The following is a 17814-nucleotide window of genomic DNA, read 5'->3' on the forward strand; positions in this document are numbered from 1 at the left end:
GCATCTCAACAGAGACTGTTCTGTGGACACCCTCCCTCTTAATCCCACGGTTCACCTTCTCTCCCACTGTGATCACAGAATGTTCATGTGGCTACTATCAAAATTACTTACATGGAATAGAGTTAGGAATGAATTTAATAGTTTTTTAGCTGCCTATTAAAGCAATTTAGCAGTGGGAAATAAAGAAGAGATCTACAATCATGTGACCAGCAAGGACCCTGTGAAAGACCACCAAGTGCCCTGGGGAGCACAGTATGAGAACTTCCAGTTTAGACAAGCTAACAGGTAATGTGTCAATCTGCAAACCAACAGTAAATAGATTTCTTTACACATTTTCTACTGCAATAATAAACTTGAAGGCACACAACATTCAAAGACTGCTAATACAAAGCAACCATTGTTTTAAATAGATTTGTGAGCAAAGTCCATACCGAATGAATAAACACCAACCACCTTTCTTTGATGGATATACAAATCTCCTTCAGTAATAAATAAAATAGTTACAACATGCTATGGCACTTGCATAAAATGCAATGACTTAATTATTTCCTCAATATTTACAATTCCATCCAATTAAAAGTAGGAAAATATAACTCCTGTATTTCTAATGGCATTATAAAAATGTGAATTACAGCCATACTTCTATTTCTGTCAAATATTATTTATTTATTTTACTGTTATATTGGAAAATTATTACACCATCATCTCAGCCAGATTATAAAAAGAAGAAATAAGATCACAAAAAAAAAAGGAAGTCAAGCAAAACACCAAATTTTGGAGGTCTGCCGAGTGTTTCTAATTTTACTTATTAAATGCAGAAGGGGTACTGGCAATCATCCAAGATTCATGGGCTGGGGAAAAGTAAGAAAACAATTGAGATCTAATGTGTGGTTTCTTCCACATATAAATGGAGTGAAACTTCCTTGATGTGGTCATCATAGAAGTTTCAAAGCAAATAGTACGCTACACGTGACATGATTCAATTAAAAAAAAAATAAAAACAAGCATGGTATTTTCTATCACAATATAGTATCAAGGTGAAGTTATTAGAAACTGGAATTATTGCTGATCGCAGAAAATATTCTATATGCATTATCACAATCTTCATTTTCTTTTTATCCTACTTTCTTCCTCCCTATTAAAGTTTCACAATGTAAATAATCAGAATATCCCAAAACTGACCAAAAAAATTGTGTAGATTTTCTAAGGCCATCATTGTCCATTTCAGAATGAACCAAGTAATTTATTTTACCCAACAGGTTCTTGCAATGAACTCCTCAAACCCATTTTTTAGTAGTCTAAGAAAAAGATAGAATAATAAATATCTATCTTACTGAAACAACTACTACCACATTAATTGCTATATGCTATTATTACTTTTCTATAGTTTCTCCCCCTTCACTGCTAATTACAAAAACAAGAGATCCACTTCTTTATTCTACTCTGTTCTATCGTACATTGGTTCCTATACCACTCTCACAATCACAGATAGTATCTGAGCATGTTCCAGCAGTGCATTAAGCAGCATAACTAATATTTCTCACTTGTGGTTTGTTCTTTCTTTCTTATTCCCAGGGAGAGAATTGTCTTATGTCCCTGTTGAGGGGAGGAGAGAGACTGTCGGGTGCTGCTGAGCTCCACTTGGCACTGGACCTGGGAGGGGTTCTAGTATGGAGCTGGCTAAGAGCCGAAAGGTATGTTGACACTGCAGCTGGGAGTGAGCCTCCCATCCCAGGCAGGCAGACTTATGCTAGCGGGTTTGAACTAGCATGCTAAAAGTAGCAGCATGGACATTGTATCTTGGCCTGGAGCTTGGGTTCTCACACCTATGAGGCTGGGAGGGCTTGAGATCCCAATTTCTAGCCCAAGCCACAATGTCCACACTGCTATTTTTAGTGCATGAGCTCAAGCCCAGGCCAGGAGGCTCACTCCTAGCTGCAATGTAGACAAACCCAAAGTGGCCTCTGACCCAGGTCAGAGCAGCCTAGGCTTGCTCTCAGCTGCCAACAGTAGTAGAAACCAGGAAGAGCTGAAGTGCAGTGGTGCTCTGACCATACCTCATTTTCTCCCTTTATTCCCCTTCCACCAGCTCTGTGCCACATGGGGACTCCCCTTGTGATGAGGAAATTCCTGCCTGATTAATTCAGTGAAGTCACAGTGCAGTATCTTGATATCACAGAGCACCGAAGAAAGATATGATAACATAAACAATCCTTTTTTGATGTGACTGAATGAATCAGACAAAAAAAGGAGGCTGATTACACAGAAGAAAGTTTCTGTTTGCAAAACAGATGGGAATCCGCACTGATGGGGAAGGAAATACAGAAAATGTTCATGCTGTGTTAATGTTTGTTTTATAGACATTTGTAATGGGGTTATAGTTCTTTAAATGTTTCTGTTATAAGACAAGAAGTAGATTAAAAAAAGATGAATTATTAAACATTGTTGTCAACAACACTGAGGACATGTCTACACTGCCTCAGTTTGGACTGTGGTGGTGTGAACTGGAGTGTACACCAAAGTGCTACTCTGTAACTTTCCCACATGGACACTGCGGGCATGAATTTAAGGGTCCCAAGTTTGCACCAGTGTAGTCCTCTTCAAACAGGGCTACACTCACACCGACGAGGGACCTTTTAGGGTGCCTGCAGTGTCCACACTGGGGAGTTATAGTGAATCACTGCAGTTCACTCCCCTGTAGTCTGAACGACAGAGGCATGTAGACATGCCCTGTGATGCAATTCTTTATTATAAAAAGTCTCTGAAACTCTAGCCCCAGTTTAAGAAAAAAGGAATACAATTTAGTACACTTTCAGTGTAATATACTATAGCATACAACACACTCAATTACTTGATACTAACACTAGACTCATTTTGTCAAGGATGTGCACATTTTGATCTTGATGATGCTTTTAAGTCACTTGTGTTGAGGACAATGTGTACTCAGTGAGTCAGAATTCCTCCCAGTTCCCCAGCATGCAGGGGAGCAGGTTTTCTGCTACTCCTTTTCATGAGAAGCAGCATGCTCCCTTGGTGTGCTTGGCCAGGTCTGTTGGTTCATGCATAGAGGAATAGGGCTATGGCCTTGCTTCCTTTCCACCCCCTGCAGGATATAGGACATCCTGAACAGAAAGAGCAGTCCCTGCTGTAATGGGGAGCAGGAACTGCAGTTGTGCTCTGAGGCTATGCAGCAGGGATGCTCAGGTTCCTTGTTTTCCACCCCTTATAGAATCATAGAAGTGTAGGACTGGAAAGGACCTTGAAAGGTCATTGAGTTCAGTCCCCTGCCTTCACAGCAGGACCAAGTATCATCCCTGACAGATTTTTTCCCCAGATCCCTAAATGACCCCCTCAAGGATTGAACTCACAACCCTGGGTTTAGCAGGCCAGTGCTCAAACCTCTGAGCTAAGGTCCGCCCCCCCTTCTCTTGCAAACCTCCAGGACAAAATTTGCTTCCTCTTTTGTTACTTTTGTAGTTAAATGTCTTGTATCATTTTGTGACGTACAGGTGCTAAATCAATATGCCATCTAACAATTAGCAAGTATACCGGGTAACAATAGGAGCTAACCTACCTGTGCTTAACAGCAGCAAAACTTTCATTATGGTATATTCTTCAAAGCTAATCTGCAAGCGAACAAACTGCAGGCTGATCTGGTGCATCCCCTGGCACAGTTCAAACATTGCAGACTGGCGCATCCTCTCCCTGCAAAGCAAAAACAGAACAGCAGCATGTGAGAATGCAAATGCATAACAAAATCCAGAATGGCAACCCATGCATCAGGGAAGTCAAAGTGCAACCTTCCAGTGAAACACAGCCAACTTCAATAAAGCTTGCAGCTCGTTCTTGTTTAGCAACAGATTTATGGCCTACAGAGACTGTATGTGCTCCATCTTATTGTGAGTGGCAACCTCTTCTATGTGCTCCAGGAATGAGAAAACACAGAATGCAGCCACTTTAAAACTAGCTGAACTTTCCAAATCCTGATCACCGCATTCTGGCCTTGGAGGACCCAGAACAGAGTCCTTTTAAGCTGAGAGGCCCGTCAGGATCTAGGCACATAAGTCAATTTCACGGAACCAGGAATTTTTGTTAACTGGGCTTACTATAGGTAAGCTGGGGTAATACTATATTAGTGGGAAAAAACTACAGAAATAAAGAGAAATATCATTTGAAAACAAATTTGAGATTTAAGTTTTGAAGATATTAGTAACAACACACTAAGTAAAAAACAAAAACAAAAACAAAATCAGGTTGTCAGTGTCCTTTCAATTTTTTCCTGGCTGAAGGCAACATTGACATGACAGTGTTCCAAAGGAGACGTATGGGCTGCGATATCTAAGCCCACGTTGTCTAATGTTTTGAATCGCTTACGCAACTCTGCTCACTGTATAGCAGGGAATTGGCTAAGTGTGCATGTGTAGTGTGAGGAGAAGAAATACGGTAAAAAGAGGAAAGAAAGTATATGGTCAGTTTTACACAAAAATGAGGGGAAGTCAAGAGAGATTCTTTCAGCATACAGGCAGACATCTTGACTTTGACATCATCATTCTGTATGGTGCTCTATTGTAAAAATACAGCCGACAGTTTTAGGAAAGGAATGAGAAATGAGGCAAGTGGCTTATAAAAATAAATTTTTTTTATTGTTTTTATTATAACTGTATGTTATCTCCTTCAAATCACCGTCATATACCATGAAGGAGTTAGCAGCTTAATGCTGTGGATAGACATCTGGGTATTAAAAGGACTAAATAATAGTGCATCAGCTATTCTAGATTTCGGTGTTGCTAGCTTTAGCATTTGTCCACCCCAAATAACTTCTGTTTCCAAAGCTGTTCTAACTATTTTCCTGGCAACATAAAAGGTCAAGCTACAAAGATAAATGTGTGCTACAATAAAAATGAATCTGATAAACTTAAATAACTAGAAGATAATTTATGTTAGAGTTTAGTATAATTCATTGAACTGCCTAAAGGAAACCATTTTTAAAGTGAACAAGGAACTTTCAGGTATTTAGTCAAGCTGTTGCAGTTCTGTTATATTGGAATACCAATGGCTGACAAAGTATATATATTTATGATGCCTTTATAAAGAAGAAAATGCCTTTTTGTAATCCCATGAGAAAGTTTATACAAACAACACTCTTATTAACCATTTTTTTCTATTTTAAGAGAAGTTACATAACAATATGTCAGCATACCAGACCATATTAGAGATAAAAATTTTGTAGTCATAGTTTAAAACAAACAAATTCTACTTTCTCTTCATATCTCCAAGTAGCTCTTTTCTTAGGCAATTTCAGACTAAACTATCCTGTATTAAAATTTAAGACAGCACTAATTAGAATTTTGCTGTGTTTAAGATGCTATTGCAAGACAAAAGAAAGTGAATAGTCATGAGGACCTGGACTGCTTGCCTCACTTGTAAAATTAGAATATAATATGGGTGTATAATAGAGCCCTATAATTGTTCAATGATCACTAGTCACTTTTTATTGATCAGCAATACTTTTCTGTACTAAATATTTATTCACATAATACAGGGGCTGGATTAAGTTCAACTAATTATTTTAACCAAGCAAAATAACTTTTCAAACATACAGACTAGCTGGTGAAAGAGAAGAATCATAGTGTATGCAAACAAAGACTTATTAAATCTTCCTGGTGTTTTCTCTCTTTCCTTAGCAAATTTTTTTCTTCTTCTGAATGCAAAGAAAATGTTCTCCCCATTATTAGGTGTACTCTACATTCTCTCCTCTTTTCTACCCTCTTCCTGAGATTTTGTAAAGCCTTCTAGGTTAGTTACAGGTAGTCATGCCATGTTATTTTTAATTTGCCTTGATCCATCATGGACTAAGGATATGAAAAGGAACAGGAAAATCAAAAGGAAACATTTCCAACACTTTGAACACTGACTAGAATATTCTTAGACTTTCTTACTAGAAAAACAAATTAGATCAACTGTTATTTATTAAGTACCGAAAGTACAAAACATGGAAAAAGACAGAGTCACTGCCCTAAAGAGCTTACAATCTAAGGCTGCAATGTTTACTCTGATTTAATATAACTTATTCATACAGCAATCCCTATGACTTGAATTGGACTGTTCATGCGAATAAGCTCTACACACAAGTAAGGATATGCATGATCAAGGTACAGAATATTAAACTGAAATAAATAGAGATTTTGAAAACCATGGCATAATCGGTCTACATTCTAACATTTCCTCTTTTAGCATTGCAGGAATGGTTGAATCCTGATTCTCTGAGTCATTCCACCTGGCTCATGGGAGTCTGGAGACAGTTCTACTACTACTGCACTAGGATGCACATCAAGTATCTCAGCACCTATAGCGATCACTCTTTAAAACGTTTCTGGTTTGCCTTTGATAGGCAATATTTCCTACATTTTCCTGTAATTTTATAAGGAATGCTTAACAAATGCTGCTAATGTTATTAAGTCACCAAACGCAATTAGGAATTTAAGGATGCCCATTCTATTCCATGATGCCACAGAGCAATCCATAACTCTTTGGGGCTGTGGAGTGCCACAGTTTGTGCATCAACTCAAGAAAGCTCTGCATCTGCAGAGGAGCAGTGGACAAAGGGAGAAATGAGGGGAAATGGTCCTTATGCCACCTGCCCACCCAGAAGATCCACAGGACAAGGCAGAAATTTGCATAGAATAGGAAAAAATGGGCCCAGTTCTGCCTTCACATACATAGGTGCAACCTCTGCGTGAAGTCGATGGAAGATCTGCATGTGTATCTAGAGGAACATTTTATTTATTTTTCACTGTATTAATATGCCTGTGCAAAATATAAAATCACAGATAATTTAATTCTAAAATAAAATACAATTTGAAAATCCAGTCCAGAACTAAATCCCCCACCCCCAAACCCATATCATCAGGCAAAAAGCTGGGTAAACAGAGCCCTGAGGCCCAACAAACTGTTTCTTTTGGACTAGTAGGAAAATAATATCTCCTACCATCCCCTTCTGTCCACATCTAGGGACTGTTTTCTGTCCAAATCAATCTCCATTGCGGTGATAAGGCAAAAAGAGTGAGGCAGTCCCTAAGGTAGCCAGGGCCAAAAATACATAGGGATTTGTAGTTCAAAATCTACACCTTAAATTGCAATTCAAAATGAACTGGAAACCAGTGTAGCTAAAGTAACATAAATGGCAAACAGAAAAGTGAGCATTACTGCAGATTCTGCGCTAACTCAAGTTAGCATCTTGTGCTCAATGCTGTCTCTGGTTTCTTATTCCTCTACCTCTCACCTCCTTTAACAGGGGAGGACCTTTTGACTGGACAGCAGGAAATGAAAGAAGTCCAAAGAAGTCCATGAGTGCCAGGAATGGAGGGTGGGGGTACTCCCCTGTATTCCTTATCTCCCTTTGGTTCTCCGTTTAGTCACTGGCTCGGTAAGAGGGGAAAGGGCCAGCTGATTGGATTCCAGGTGCCCCCCACTACCTATTTAAAGTTGACCAGACTTTTCAAAAGCCTCTTAGGCTATGTCTACACTGCAACACCAAGTCTCAGAGCCTGGGTCAATTGACTTGGGCTCACAGGGCTACAACTAGCAGTGTAGATGTTTCTCCTGCTTGGGCTGCAGCCTCAAACCTGGTGACGGGGGAACGGTCTTGGAACCTAGGCTCCAGCCCAGATGTCTACATTGCTATTTTTAGCTTCGCAGCACAAGTCCTGCAAGCCTGAGTCAATTGACTTGGGCTCTAAGACTTGGTGTAATGGGTTTGTCTTTGTAGTGTAGATGTACCTTTACTCTCCAGTTAGCTGCCCCACCCTCCCTTCCCTTAGTTGAAGATTAGAAGCTGTGAGGCTTATGATGCTGTGGGTCTGACCAATCATCTGTTTTTTCCCATTGGGCCAAATTGGAATATGGTCCGGTGGGTTTTTTCACCTTCTTTCCAACTCCTGGAGCCAAAACTGGATTAAAAACAATAGGATTCAAGGTTCATATAATGCAACTTGCCACCAGCGTCCAGTGCAGGTAAAGGCTAAAAGGGCCAGATCCCAGAGGTAAATGACACCAGCAATTTCACAGCTGGACAATGGGGGGGAAGGAGCCTTTACAGACTGAGGTCCCCACTCCCAGCCTCTGACACTCCATCCCCCTGGTGTGTCCTTGGAGTGGTGAGGGTGGTACCACAGAACTGAGTCTTGGGTAGACTCTCTTCTGAGTTATTGTTTGGTTTGTGATTAAAGTCCTGTGATCTGCATTGGAACCAATTAAATGCTTAGTATTTGAAGGCAGGAAAAGGGCAGTGTAGTGCCCCTCACCAAAGTGTAATTAATACTCATTTAAATCCACCCCATGTGTCTATCAGACATTTGCCTGTTTGGCCTGGTCAACACCAAAGAGCATATTGAAACAGTTTGTACCTTTATTAGCATAAAAATTATCTGATTCTAAGCATACAGATTGTTACAGTTGTTTTTTTGTTTTGGGGTTGGTTTTTTTTTTTACTTATTCTTTCTGGTTCTGTCATTGGTGTTTTTCTTTTATTGATGTATGTTTGCTTAAAGCAGAGGCATTTACTAATTGCAATCTCGATTATTCATTGTTGTTATTATTTATCTAGTCTCCTATCCACACTATGCACAAATACAGACTTCTTTAATTTACTTCCAGGAATTACTTGCAGATATTTTAACATGGATGAGCTGAGGATTACGTTGCACAAAAAACTAGTTGCCAAATAGAGAAACAATGTGGGTAAGCTAATATATTTTATTGGACCAATTTCTGTTGGTGAGAGAGACAAGCTTTCGAGCAACACAGAGCAATTCTTCAGATCTGGGAAAGGTACTGGGTACAGTTTTTAAAGGATGCCTTTTTGTTGCTAATTGCTTCTTTTACTTCATCTTTTAGCCATGATGGCACTTTTTTGGTCCTTTTACTATGTTTTTAATTTGCAGCATTCATTTAATGTGAGCCTCTATTATGGTGTTTTTAAAAGTTTCCATGCAGATTGCAGGCTTTCATTTTTGTGACTACATCTTTTAATTTCTGTTTAACTAGCTTCCTCATTTTTTACTCCTGGGGGAATTCTGTGTCATTGTTCAAATGCAGAATTAATGTCCCCCACAGATGCCCCCCCATAGAATAATTGATTCTGACAGGGAGGAAAGGGAAGCCATGAGAGTGGTCACACTGCATTTATACCTTTCACCTATCAGAAGAGAGGACAGTTGGCAGTAGGGCTGGAGCAGCCAGTCGTGGAGAAGGAGGAGGCAGAAGCTGCCTTCCTCACAGATCCCTGCCCATGGGGCCAGGTGAGGAGGCAAAGGATATGGGGGTGATGAACAGAGCAGGGCACACAGGGTTGCTGGGGGTCACGCAGACTGGGGTTCAGAAGTTCTAGTCATGGGAGCATAGGAGTTAGTGGGGTGACAACACTGAGCAAGCGGCTGAATGGGAGTGGGATTGCAGGGCCACATGTGGACAGGGACAGATGTGCCTGATTGAATGGGAGAAGCTAGTGATCAACCAGGACAATCCCTCACCCTGCAAAAACATCCTGTTCCATACTTCTCCCACCCATACCCAAAACCCCTCCAGGTTCACTCCTAGGCTCCTTCCCAGCAATTACTTCCCTCTTCCTCAGCTCCTCCGTACCCCTGACTCTTCCCAGCCTTTGCACTGCTTCTGAGGAGTGTGTAAAATACATTTTGTATTGTAGTTTAACTGAATTATTACTCAGAGTTCTGTATTAATATGCCTAGTAAAGAATCTATTTGTCAAAACATTTCCTGAATCTTTTTTGTTGTCTGTATTGTTACAGACATACTTGCTGATGGGTATTTTGAAATACATTACCAAAATAATTGAAACTGGCGTGATTATATTATGTTATTTTGACAAATAAAATACGCAGAATTTTAAAATTCTTTGCGTAGAATTTTTAATCTTTTGGTGCGGAATTCCCCCAGCAGTAATTTTGTGTAGTTCTCCTTTCTGAAGTTAAATGCTACTGTGGTGGGCTTCTTTGGTACTTTCCCCTCAGCCCCCACAAGGATGTTAAATTTAATTACATTATGATCACTATAACCAAGAGATTCAACTATATTCACCTCTTGGACCAGATCCTGTGCTCCACTTAGGACTAAATCAAGAATTCCTTCTCTTGAAGGTTCCACCTGCTCCAAGAAGCAGTCATTTATGGTTTTTAGAAACTTTATCTCTGCATCCTGTCCTGATGCACCCAATCAATATGGGGATAGTTGAAATCCCCATTATTGAGTTTTCTACTGTTATAGCTTCTCTAATCTCCCAGAGCATTTCACAATCACCACCAGCATCCTAGTCAGGAGGACAATAGTACATTCCTACTGCTACATTCTTATTATTCAAGTATGGAATTTCTATCCATAGCAGAAACCAAACAACAAAGGCAGACCCTTTACTCTAAAAGTATTGAAAAAAAGTATTTGGTCAACATTTGGAATTCCACTGTGGGTTATCCATGCACATCAGGCACCCGGAGTCAGAGAATTTGAAAGTAGTGTCTGTTGGTCCAGGCATGCACCCTGGCTCACCTTGTGCCTCCGACCAAAGTGACAAAGGACACGGTGGACTGATGGCCTCTTCAATTCCTTCTCGTAAGATAAGATCTGAACCAGCGGGGAAAGAGGGTGGGAAGTGGAATACAGATAGGAACCACACAACTCAAAGAACCTCCAGTTACAGGTAAGTAACCTCCTCTTCTTCTTCGAGTGACGGTCCCTGCTGTATTCCACTGTGAGTGATTGACAAGCAGCACTTAAATAGGGGGAAGGGATGAGGATGTGGATGGAAGGGTTGAGCAGAGAACCGCTATCCCAAAAGAGGCATCGGCAACCAAATCCTGCACCAGGGCATAATGCCTTGCAAATGTATGGATGGAAGACCACATGGCCACTTTACAGATATCTAGGAGGGGTATGTCCTGAAGAGGCAATATGATTGTTGCAAGAGCTCTAGTGGAGTGAGCTTCTACCCCTGTAGGCGGAGGGAAGTTCGAGAGCTGATAGCAGAATAAAGCTATGAACTATTTACAGCTGAATTAATACTGTTTTTCAGAACAGCAGGAGAGCTGAGGACACTAAAGTTTCTGACCCGGACCATGCAGTAGTGACTAACCCAATTGCCTTCTATGACGAGATAACTGGCTCTGTGGATGAGGGGAAAGCAGTGGACGTGTTATTCCTTGACTTTAGCAAAGCTTTTGATACGGTCTCCCACAGTATTCTTGCCAGCAAGTTAAAGAAGTATGGGCTGTATGAATGGACTATATGGTGGATAGAAAGCTGGCTAGATCGTCGGGTTCAACGGGTAGTGATCAATGGCTCCATATCTAGTTGGCAGATGGTATCAAGCGGAGTGCCCCAAGGGTTGGTCCTGGGGCGAGTTTTGTTCAATATCTTCATTGATGATCTGGAGGATGGTGTGGATTACAGATGACAGTAAACTGGAAAGAGTGGTAGATACACTGGAGGGTAGGGATAGGATACAGAGGGACCTAGACAAATTAGAGGATTGGGCCAAAAGAAATCTGATGAGGTTCAACAAGGACAAGTGCAGAGTCCTGCACTTAGGACGGAAAAATCCCATGCACTGCTACAGACTAGGGACCAAGTGGCTAGGCAGCAGTTCTGCAGAAAAGGACCTAGGGATGACAGTGGACGAGAAGCTAGATATGAGTCAACAGTGTGCCCTTGTTGCCAAGAAGGCTAATGGCATTTTGGGCTGTATAAGTAGGAGCATTGCCAGCAGATGGAGGGATGTGATCATTCCCCTCTATTCAGCATTCGTGAGGCCTCATCTGGAGTACTGTGTCCAGTTTTGGGCCCCACACTACAAGAAGGATATGGAAAAATTGAAAAGAGTCCAGCGGAGGGCAACAAAAATGACTAGGGGGCTGGAGCACATGACTTCTGAGGAGAGGCTGAGGGAACTGGGATTATTTAGTCTGCAGAAGAGAAGAATGAGGGGGGATTTGATAGCTGCTTTCAACTACCTGAAAGGAGGTTCCAAAGAGGATGGATCTAGAGTGTTCTCAATGGTAGCAGATGACAGAACAAGGAGCAATGGTCTCAAGTTGCAGTGGGGGAGGTTTAGGTTGGATATTAGGAAAAACTTTTTCACTAGGAGGGTGGTGAAGCACTGGAAACACTAGAGACATGGTGGAATCTCCTTCCTTAGAGGTTTTTAAGGTCAGGTTTGACAAAGCCCTGGCAGGGATGATTTAGTTGGGGATTGGTCCTGCTTCGAGCAGGGGGTTGGACTAGATGACCTCCTGAGGTCCCTTTCAACCCTGATATTCTATGGTTCTATGAACTGAAGAGACAGTCAAATGAGAGAATTCAGAGGTGGGTTCAATGTTAGGGGTTGGGCTGCGAGGCCCAACCTTGAATATAGGTTATTCAGCATGGATGCCATTTTACATTGTCTTGGGTCCAAGAAGCTACCTGGTATTTTATAGGAGTTAGTCCCTCCGTCCCCTCCCCCCACCTTAAAGTTAAAAGTTATTAAAATTGCAGCTTTAAAATCCTTACATATGTGTTTCATTCTCTTGCATGAAAGAGTTCCAGTATCTTTTTTCTTACAAGTGATGCTGATGCAAGCAGGTATCTATTACTTTATTTTCCTTTTCCACCCCAGTCCCTTTATTGTAAAATTATTGGTTTGGCCACTAAAATGTAAATATTCTGAAGAAGCTGTCACCAATGACAACTTTTGTTTATAAAGAAAGGAAATATTTAACACAAGCAAAGGAACCAACAACATGTGTATGTACAAACCTAAGTAAATACATGAACTTATTAGTGTAAGCTGTGTCCTCCCACCTCCCCCTACACACTGTATGCTGCTATCTCTGGTAGTGTTATAACTAAATTTAACCGCAAACATTTTGGGTCAGGGACAATATCTTATTTATCTACAAAACACCCTGTTTCTATACATGTATAAGCAACATATTGGTATAATATATGCTTTTCTCCTTGTATGCTAAAATAACAACTTTGGTAATCTATGCAGTGCTTATAATGATAACAAGGTGCTATTTACAAAAGTTTTAAACATAAATTGCACCAGCAGCTCACAAATGTCTTATTAAATACAAGGCCTGATTTTCCAAAGTGTGCAGGAAAAGTGCAGAGCCAGTTTTAGGTGTGCCTGAGCACAAAAAAATGCACGTGTGCTTTTAAAAATCTAGCCCATTACACTGTTATTACCAGGAATAAATGTATACCCAAATTGTGCGAATAAAGTAAACAACAACAAGCCGTCTAACCTAAATAAATAGGCTTTGCATTGTACCTGAAGTTAAGTGAGTGAATTCTAAAAATAAGGGTTGTCTCCTCAGAAAGCCCTTCTGACAAACCTGGAGAATGCAGTCCCAGGAACAGACATTAAGTGAATCACAGCTACCTTAAGGTCTCAGCTAAGTGCCCTCCCTGAAACCACATGCCTATCAACAGAGGAACTGGCAGCAGCCTATAGTTCTTTGGAAAACAAGAATTTCAGTTCCTAACCCTGTAACAGAAATTAACAAATTAACTGCTGGCTGCTGTTCCTCCTCTACTTTTCAAGGAAATAGACATAAGATCAGCAACCTCTTCCTTCACTCAAAAGAAGGTAAAATTTTTGAACTAGATACTATTCTAAACCACTTGTGCACAGGATTGCGTTCACCAATCAAATGTCTGTTTCTATGCAAATAAAAACTGAGTAGCAGGCAGCTGCTGAAAAGTTAGATTTCATGTTAATTCTAGCTACTGACTGCCAGTTGCCTTTTCTGCTGCCATTTTAATGGAAATGGACATTGCTTGGGCAAAATGAAGAGAAGTATTTTAAAATAATGATTATTACAATAAACCATTCATGTTCAGGCTTGAAAAGGAGGGGAGGCACAGCCCACTGTCAGCTATGGCTGATGCTAGTGGAACGGCCAGACACAGTGGGACTGGGGTGTACAGACATTACACATGGCTAGCATTGACAGCAGCGCCAGTCTCCCCAAAAGAGACCACCCTTGCTGGCCAGCTGTGAGTGGAAATGCATGCTGTACCCTCTTCCAAAATAGTGGAGCTCCATATGGAAGATGCTCTCCCAGGAAATCTGGAACAGCCAGCTAAAATTCCTGGGGTTTGTTGCAGCATAGCCCCTTCATGCCCATGCTGACTTTAAGCCACAATCAGCCCTTGGACTATAGGAAGAAAAATACATTCCCCTGATTTTAAATGAATCTGTCCTCACTGTAGTACTGTTATACCATTACATTAATAATACATTAAGTTTCTCCCTGGAGAAGGTAAAGATATTTGTTCTACAGTGCTAAGAATTGCTAAGGATCACATCAATTTATATGTAACATCATATCACTTTCCATTTTTAAAACATATTAAATCTATAAAACTCACATTAGGATTCACATTAAAATAATTAAAATCATCCAATTATTTAAACCTAAAAATTTGTGATAATAAAAGCATACAAATGACTAATAAAATCAAATGTCTGACATAAGTAACAATTAGGTATGCAGTTAATGGGAATCGAGGTAGAAGACATGAAAGCACTAATCTTCCCTTCACAGTTTATGTTCTACTATGGTAAAGGTTCCACATTAAAAATAAAAACCACACAAATATTTTCTTCTTATCGAAACTTTTACTCTTGCAGTGCTACATTCAATAATAATGGAAATGTACACCTGGACATCACAATGCATACTGGCTCCCCTAGGGTATATTGTCAATAAAACAGCATTTTGGTATCCATTTACATGTCCATCACACAACTACACGCTGTCTCCCAAAGTGGCAAAAGTACTCGCTACACTCTCCTGTTCAGTAGCGAAGAAAACATTTTCTCCCCCTTACTCCAAACAACCTCAAAGATGGGGAGGCTTTGTCTGGGCAGGCAGTGGAAGGAAGACCGTTGGGCCTCCTTAAGGAGTGTCTTGCTTTTCTCCTCTCCCCATGGCAGTCCCTCAATCCTCACTCAGGCCGTGCCAGGGGCTCTGTGCGCACTCCTCTTCCCCCACCATTCCTATTTCTTCTCTTTCTGCCTAGGAGAGAAGTCATTCAAGGTATCAACATTTTAAACTCTATTGGATAAATGGACAAAGATGATCTGGGGGGTACTGTTATGCTGGAAAGTGCTTGTGGCTGCCATTACCGGTTCTCAAGTATCAGAGGGGTAGCCATGTTAGTCTGAATCTGTAAAAAGCAACAGAGGGTCCTGTGGCACCTTTAAGACTAACAGAAGTATTGGGAGCATAAGCTTTCGTGGGTAGGAACCTCACTTCTTCAGATTACCCGGTTCTTTGATCTATAGCAGGGGTCGGTAACCTACGGCACGAGTGCCAAAGTTGGCACGTGAGCCGATTTTTCCTGGCACGCGGCATGGGCTGAACCGCTCAGCCCCGCCGCCACTCTGGAGTTACCGCTGCCAGCTGCCGGCTCCTGCGGGTCCAACTCAGCACCTGCTGCTGGTCTGGGGGGAAGGAACCCCAGGCTGGCAGCGGGCCGAGACCCCGGCTGGCAGGAGCCGCTGGTGAAAACCCTAGAGCCGCGGTGGGCTGAGCCGCTCAGCCTGCCCCACTCTGGAGTTCCCGCTGCCAGCTCCTGCCAGCTGGGGTCGCGCCGCGGGTCCAACTCAGCACCGGTTGCTGGCCTGGGGTTCCTTCCCCCAGGCTAGCAGCGGGCTGAGATCCCAGCTGGCAGGAGCCTGCAGCCGAAACCCCAGAGCGGGGGTTGGGCTGAGCCGCTCAGCCCGCCCCGCTCTGGGGTTCCTGCTGCCGGCTCCTGCCAGCCAGGGTCCCCGCGGGTCCAACTCAGCACCTGCTGCTGGCCTGGGGGGGAAGGGACCCCAGGCTGGCAGCGGGCTGAGACCCCGGCTGGCAGGAGCCGCCAGTGAAAATCCCAGAGCTGCGGTGGGCTGAGCTGCTCAGCCTGCCCCGCTCTGGAGTTCCCGCTGCTGGCTCCTGCCAGCCGGGGTCCCCGCGGGTCCAACTCAGCACCCGCTGCCAGCCTGGGGGGAAGGAACCCCAGGCTGGCAGCGGGCTGAGACCTCAGCTGGCAGAAGCTGGGGGCAGAAACCCCAGAGTGGCGGCAGGCCGAGCCAGTCGCTGCTCTGGGGTTCTGGCTGCTGGCCCCTCGCCAGCCGGGGTCTCTACCGCGCAGCTCCACTCACCTGGCTTCCAGTTGGAGGCTCTCTTGCAGACAGAGTCCAGGCCTCCAGCCCTGCCCAGACCTACCAGCCACCTACTCCACTCACCTCAGCTGCCAATCTTGTTTTCCAGCCCTTGCTCATCCTGCTTTCGGGCCTGGAGCCCCAGCAGGCCACCCTTTACATATAACAGTAGTTTGGTTATATATTATAGACTTATAGAGAGACCTTCTAAAAAGCGTTAAAATGTATTACCGGCACGTGAAGCCTTAAATTAGAGTGTATAAACGAAGATTCGGCACACCACTGCTGAAAGTTGCCAACCCCTGATTTATAGGCAATTACAGACCTCACTGAAGCTGCTGGCTCTGCTAACCAGAGGCCAAGGGCTCCATGTGTGCCCCCATTTTCCCCTTCTGGTTTTTCCAGTTTCCCCCAAAATCAGTAGGGTTTAGCCCATTGATGTCTAGAACATTCCGTGAAATTTGGAATCAATCAGCTGTGGCATTCAAAGGTTACTGCATTTACAGACAAACAGAAAGACAGACACAGAAATGCCATCTAGTTGAACACAGGGCCTTGCTTTGCTTGACCAATAACTATTCTCAAAGACCATCCAGTGAAATAAAACCTACAGAGCAACCACTGCTTGTTGCATTTTTATAGCAGAATCAGATATAAATCTGCAGGTTTCCTTTCTGTGTACTCCATTAGAATGACACTGGTTTTTGTACTGTATACGAAACTAAATGCTTTGATACGCTTATCTCAGAAAGTGGCCTGAACTGATCTTTAAGGAAAGTAAAGAATTAACATGTATACAAACGTCACTGATAAAGCTGTGCATGTCCACACCCACTTCTCACTGCACTGATGGTTCAGATTTCATGAGCTCAAGTCCTCTCTTGACAGGAGATATATGCAAGGAGATAAATTACAGACAGAAACATGCTTGCTGACCCTCTAACAGATCAGTGATCACAGGTTTAGCCTTTTATTAGCAAATTATGAATATTATCAAACTGATAGCAACAAGTGTCTAGACAATAAAGAAAGAAAAAGGGACTTAATGACTGTTAGATTTAAAAGATTACAAAATTGTCCTAAAATTAGTCACTATTGGATTAATAGCTTGAAATCTAGACTAGCATCAGTACTGTCGGGGTTATATTCAACCCCATGCGAAATGCTGAATGGAATAGTAATTGTTTAAACACTTTGATAGACATTGAAAATCTAAGGAATCATCTTTTTTCCTCCCAAACATGCATAGTCAAAACATATCTGGTGCTCTTAAATATGCAGCGTATTTAGCTGCATTTATCCTCCTTACTGTTACTATAGAAATCAGAATACCAGGAAGAATTATAGGCTTCAGCATCTAAAGGTCACACAGAGGTAGTTGTATTCTTACAGCGTGTTATGCAACACTAATCCTAATGGTCTCAGGTTCCACGAATATTCTATGAAAGGATATCAGGGACATAATAAAAAGACAATGTATGTTCTGTTTACTAAAAAAACGTAAAATTAATAAAATTCAGATTTAAAATAAAATCATAGCTACAATTAAATTCCAATTTACTAGCTTTTAATTTAAAAATTCTGATGTTCCTTAGTATTGCCAAATCG

General features: G+C 42.0%; 1 protein-coding gene across 4 annotated transcripts in view; it reads right to left on the reverse strand.

Moving 5' to 3' along the window:
* The window catches only part of NR3C2 (nuclear receptor subfamily 3 group C member 2), a 263120-nt gene that overhangs the window by 14764 nt on the left and 230542 nt on the right, over window positions 1-17814 (reverse strand). For all 4 annotated transcript variants that reach the window (XM_034772481.1, XM_034772478.1, XM_034772480.1 and 1 more), the window contains exon 7: window positions 3575-3705. In XM_034772481.1, the coding sequence (XP_034628372.1) occupies window positions 3575-3705 (131 nt within the window). The remainder of the gene's footprint in view (window positions 1-3574; window positions 3706-17814) is intronic.

The sequence above is a fragment of the Trachemys scripta genome, chromosome 5, assembly GCF_013100865.1.
Source record: "Trachemys scripta elegans isolate TJP31775 chromosome 5, CAS_Tse_1.0, whole genome shotgun sequence".
In the NCBI taxonomy this organism is placed as follows: domain Eukaryota; kingdom Metazoa; phylum Chordata; order Testudines; family Emydidae; genus Trachemys; species Trachemys scripta.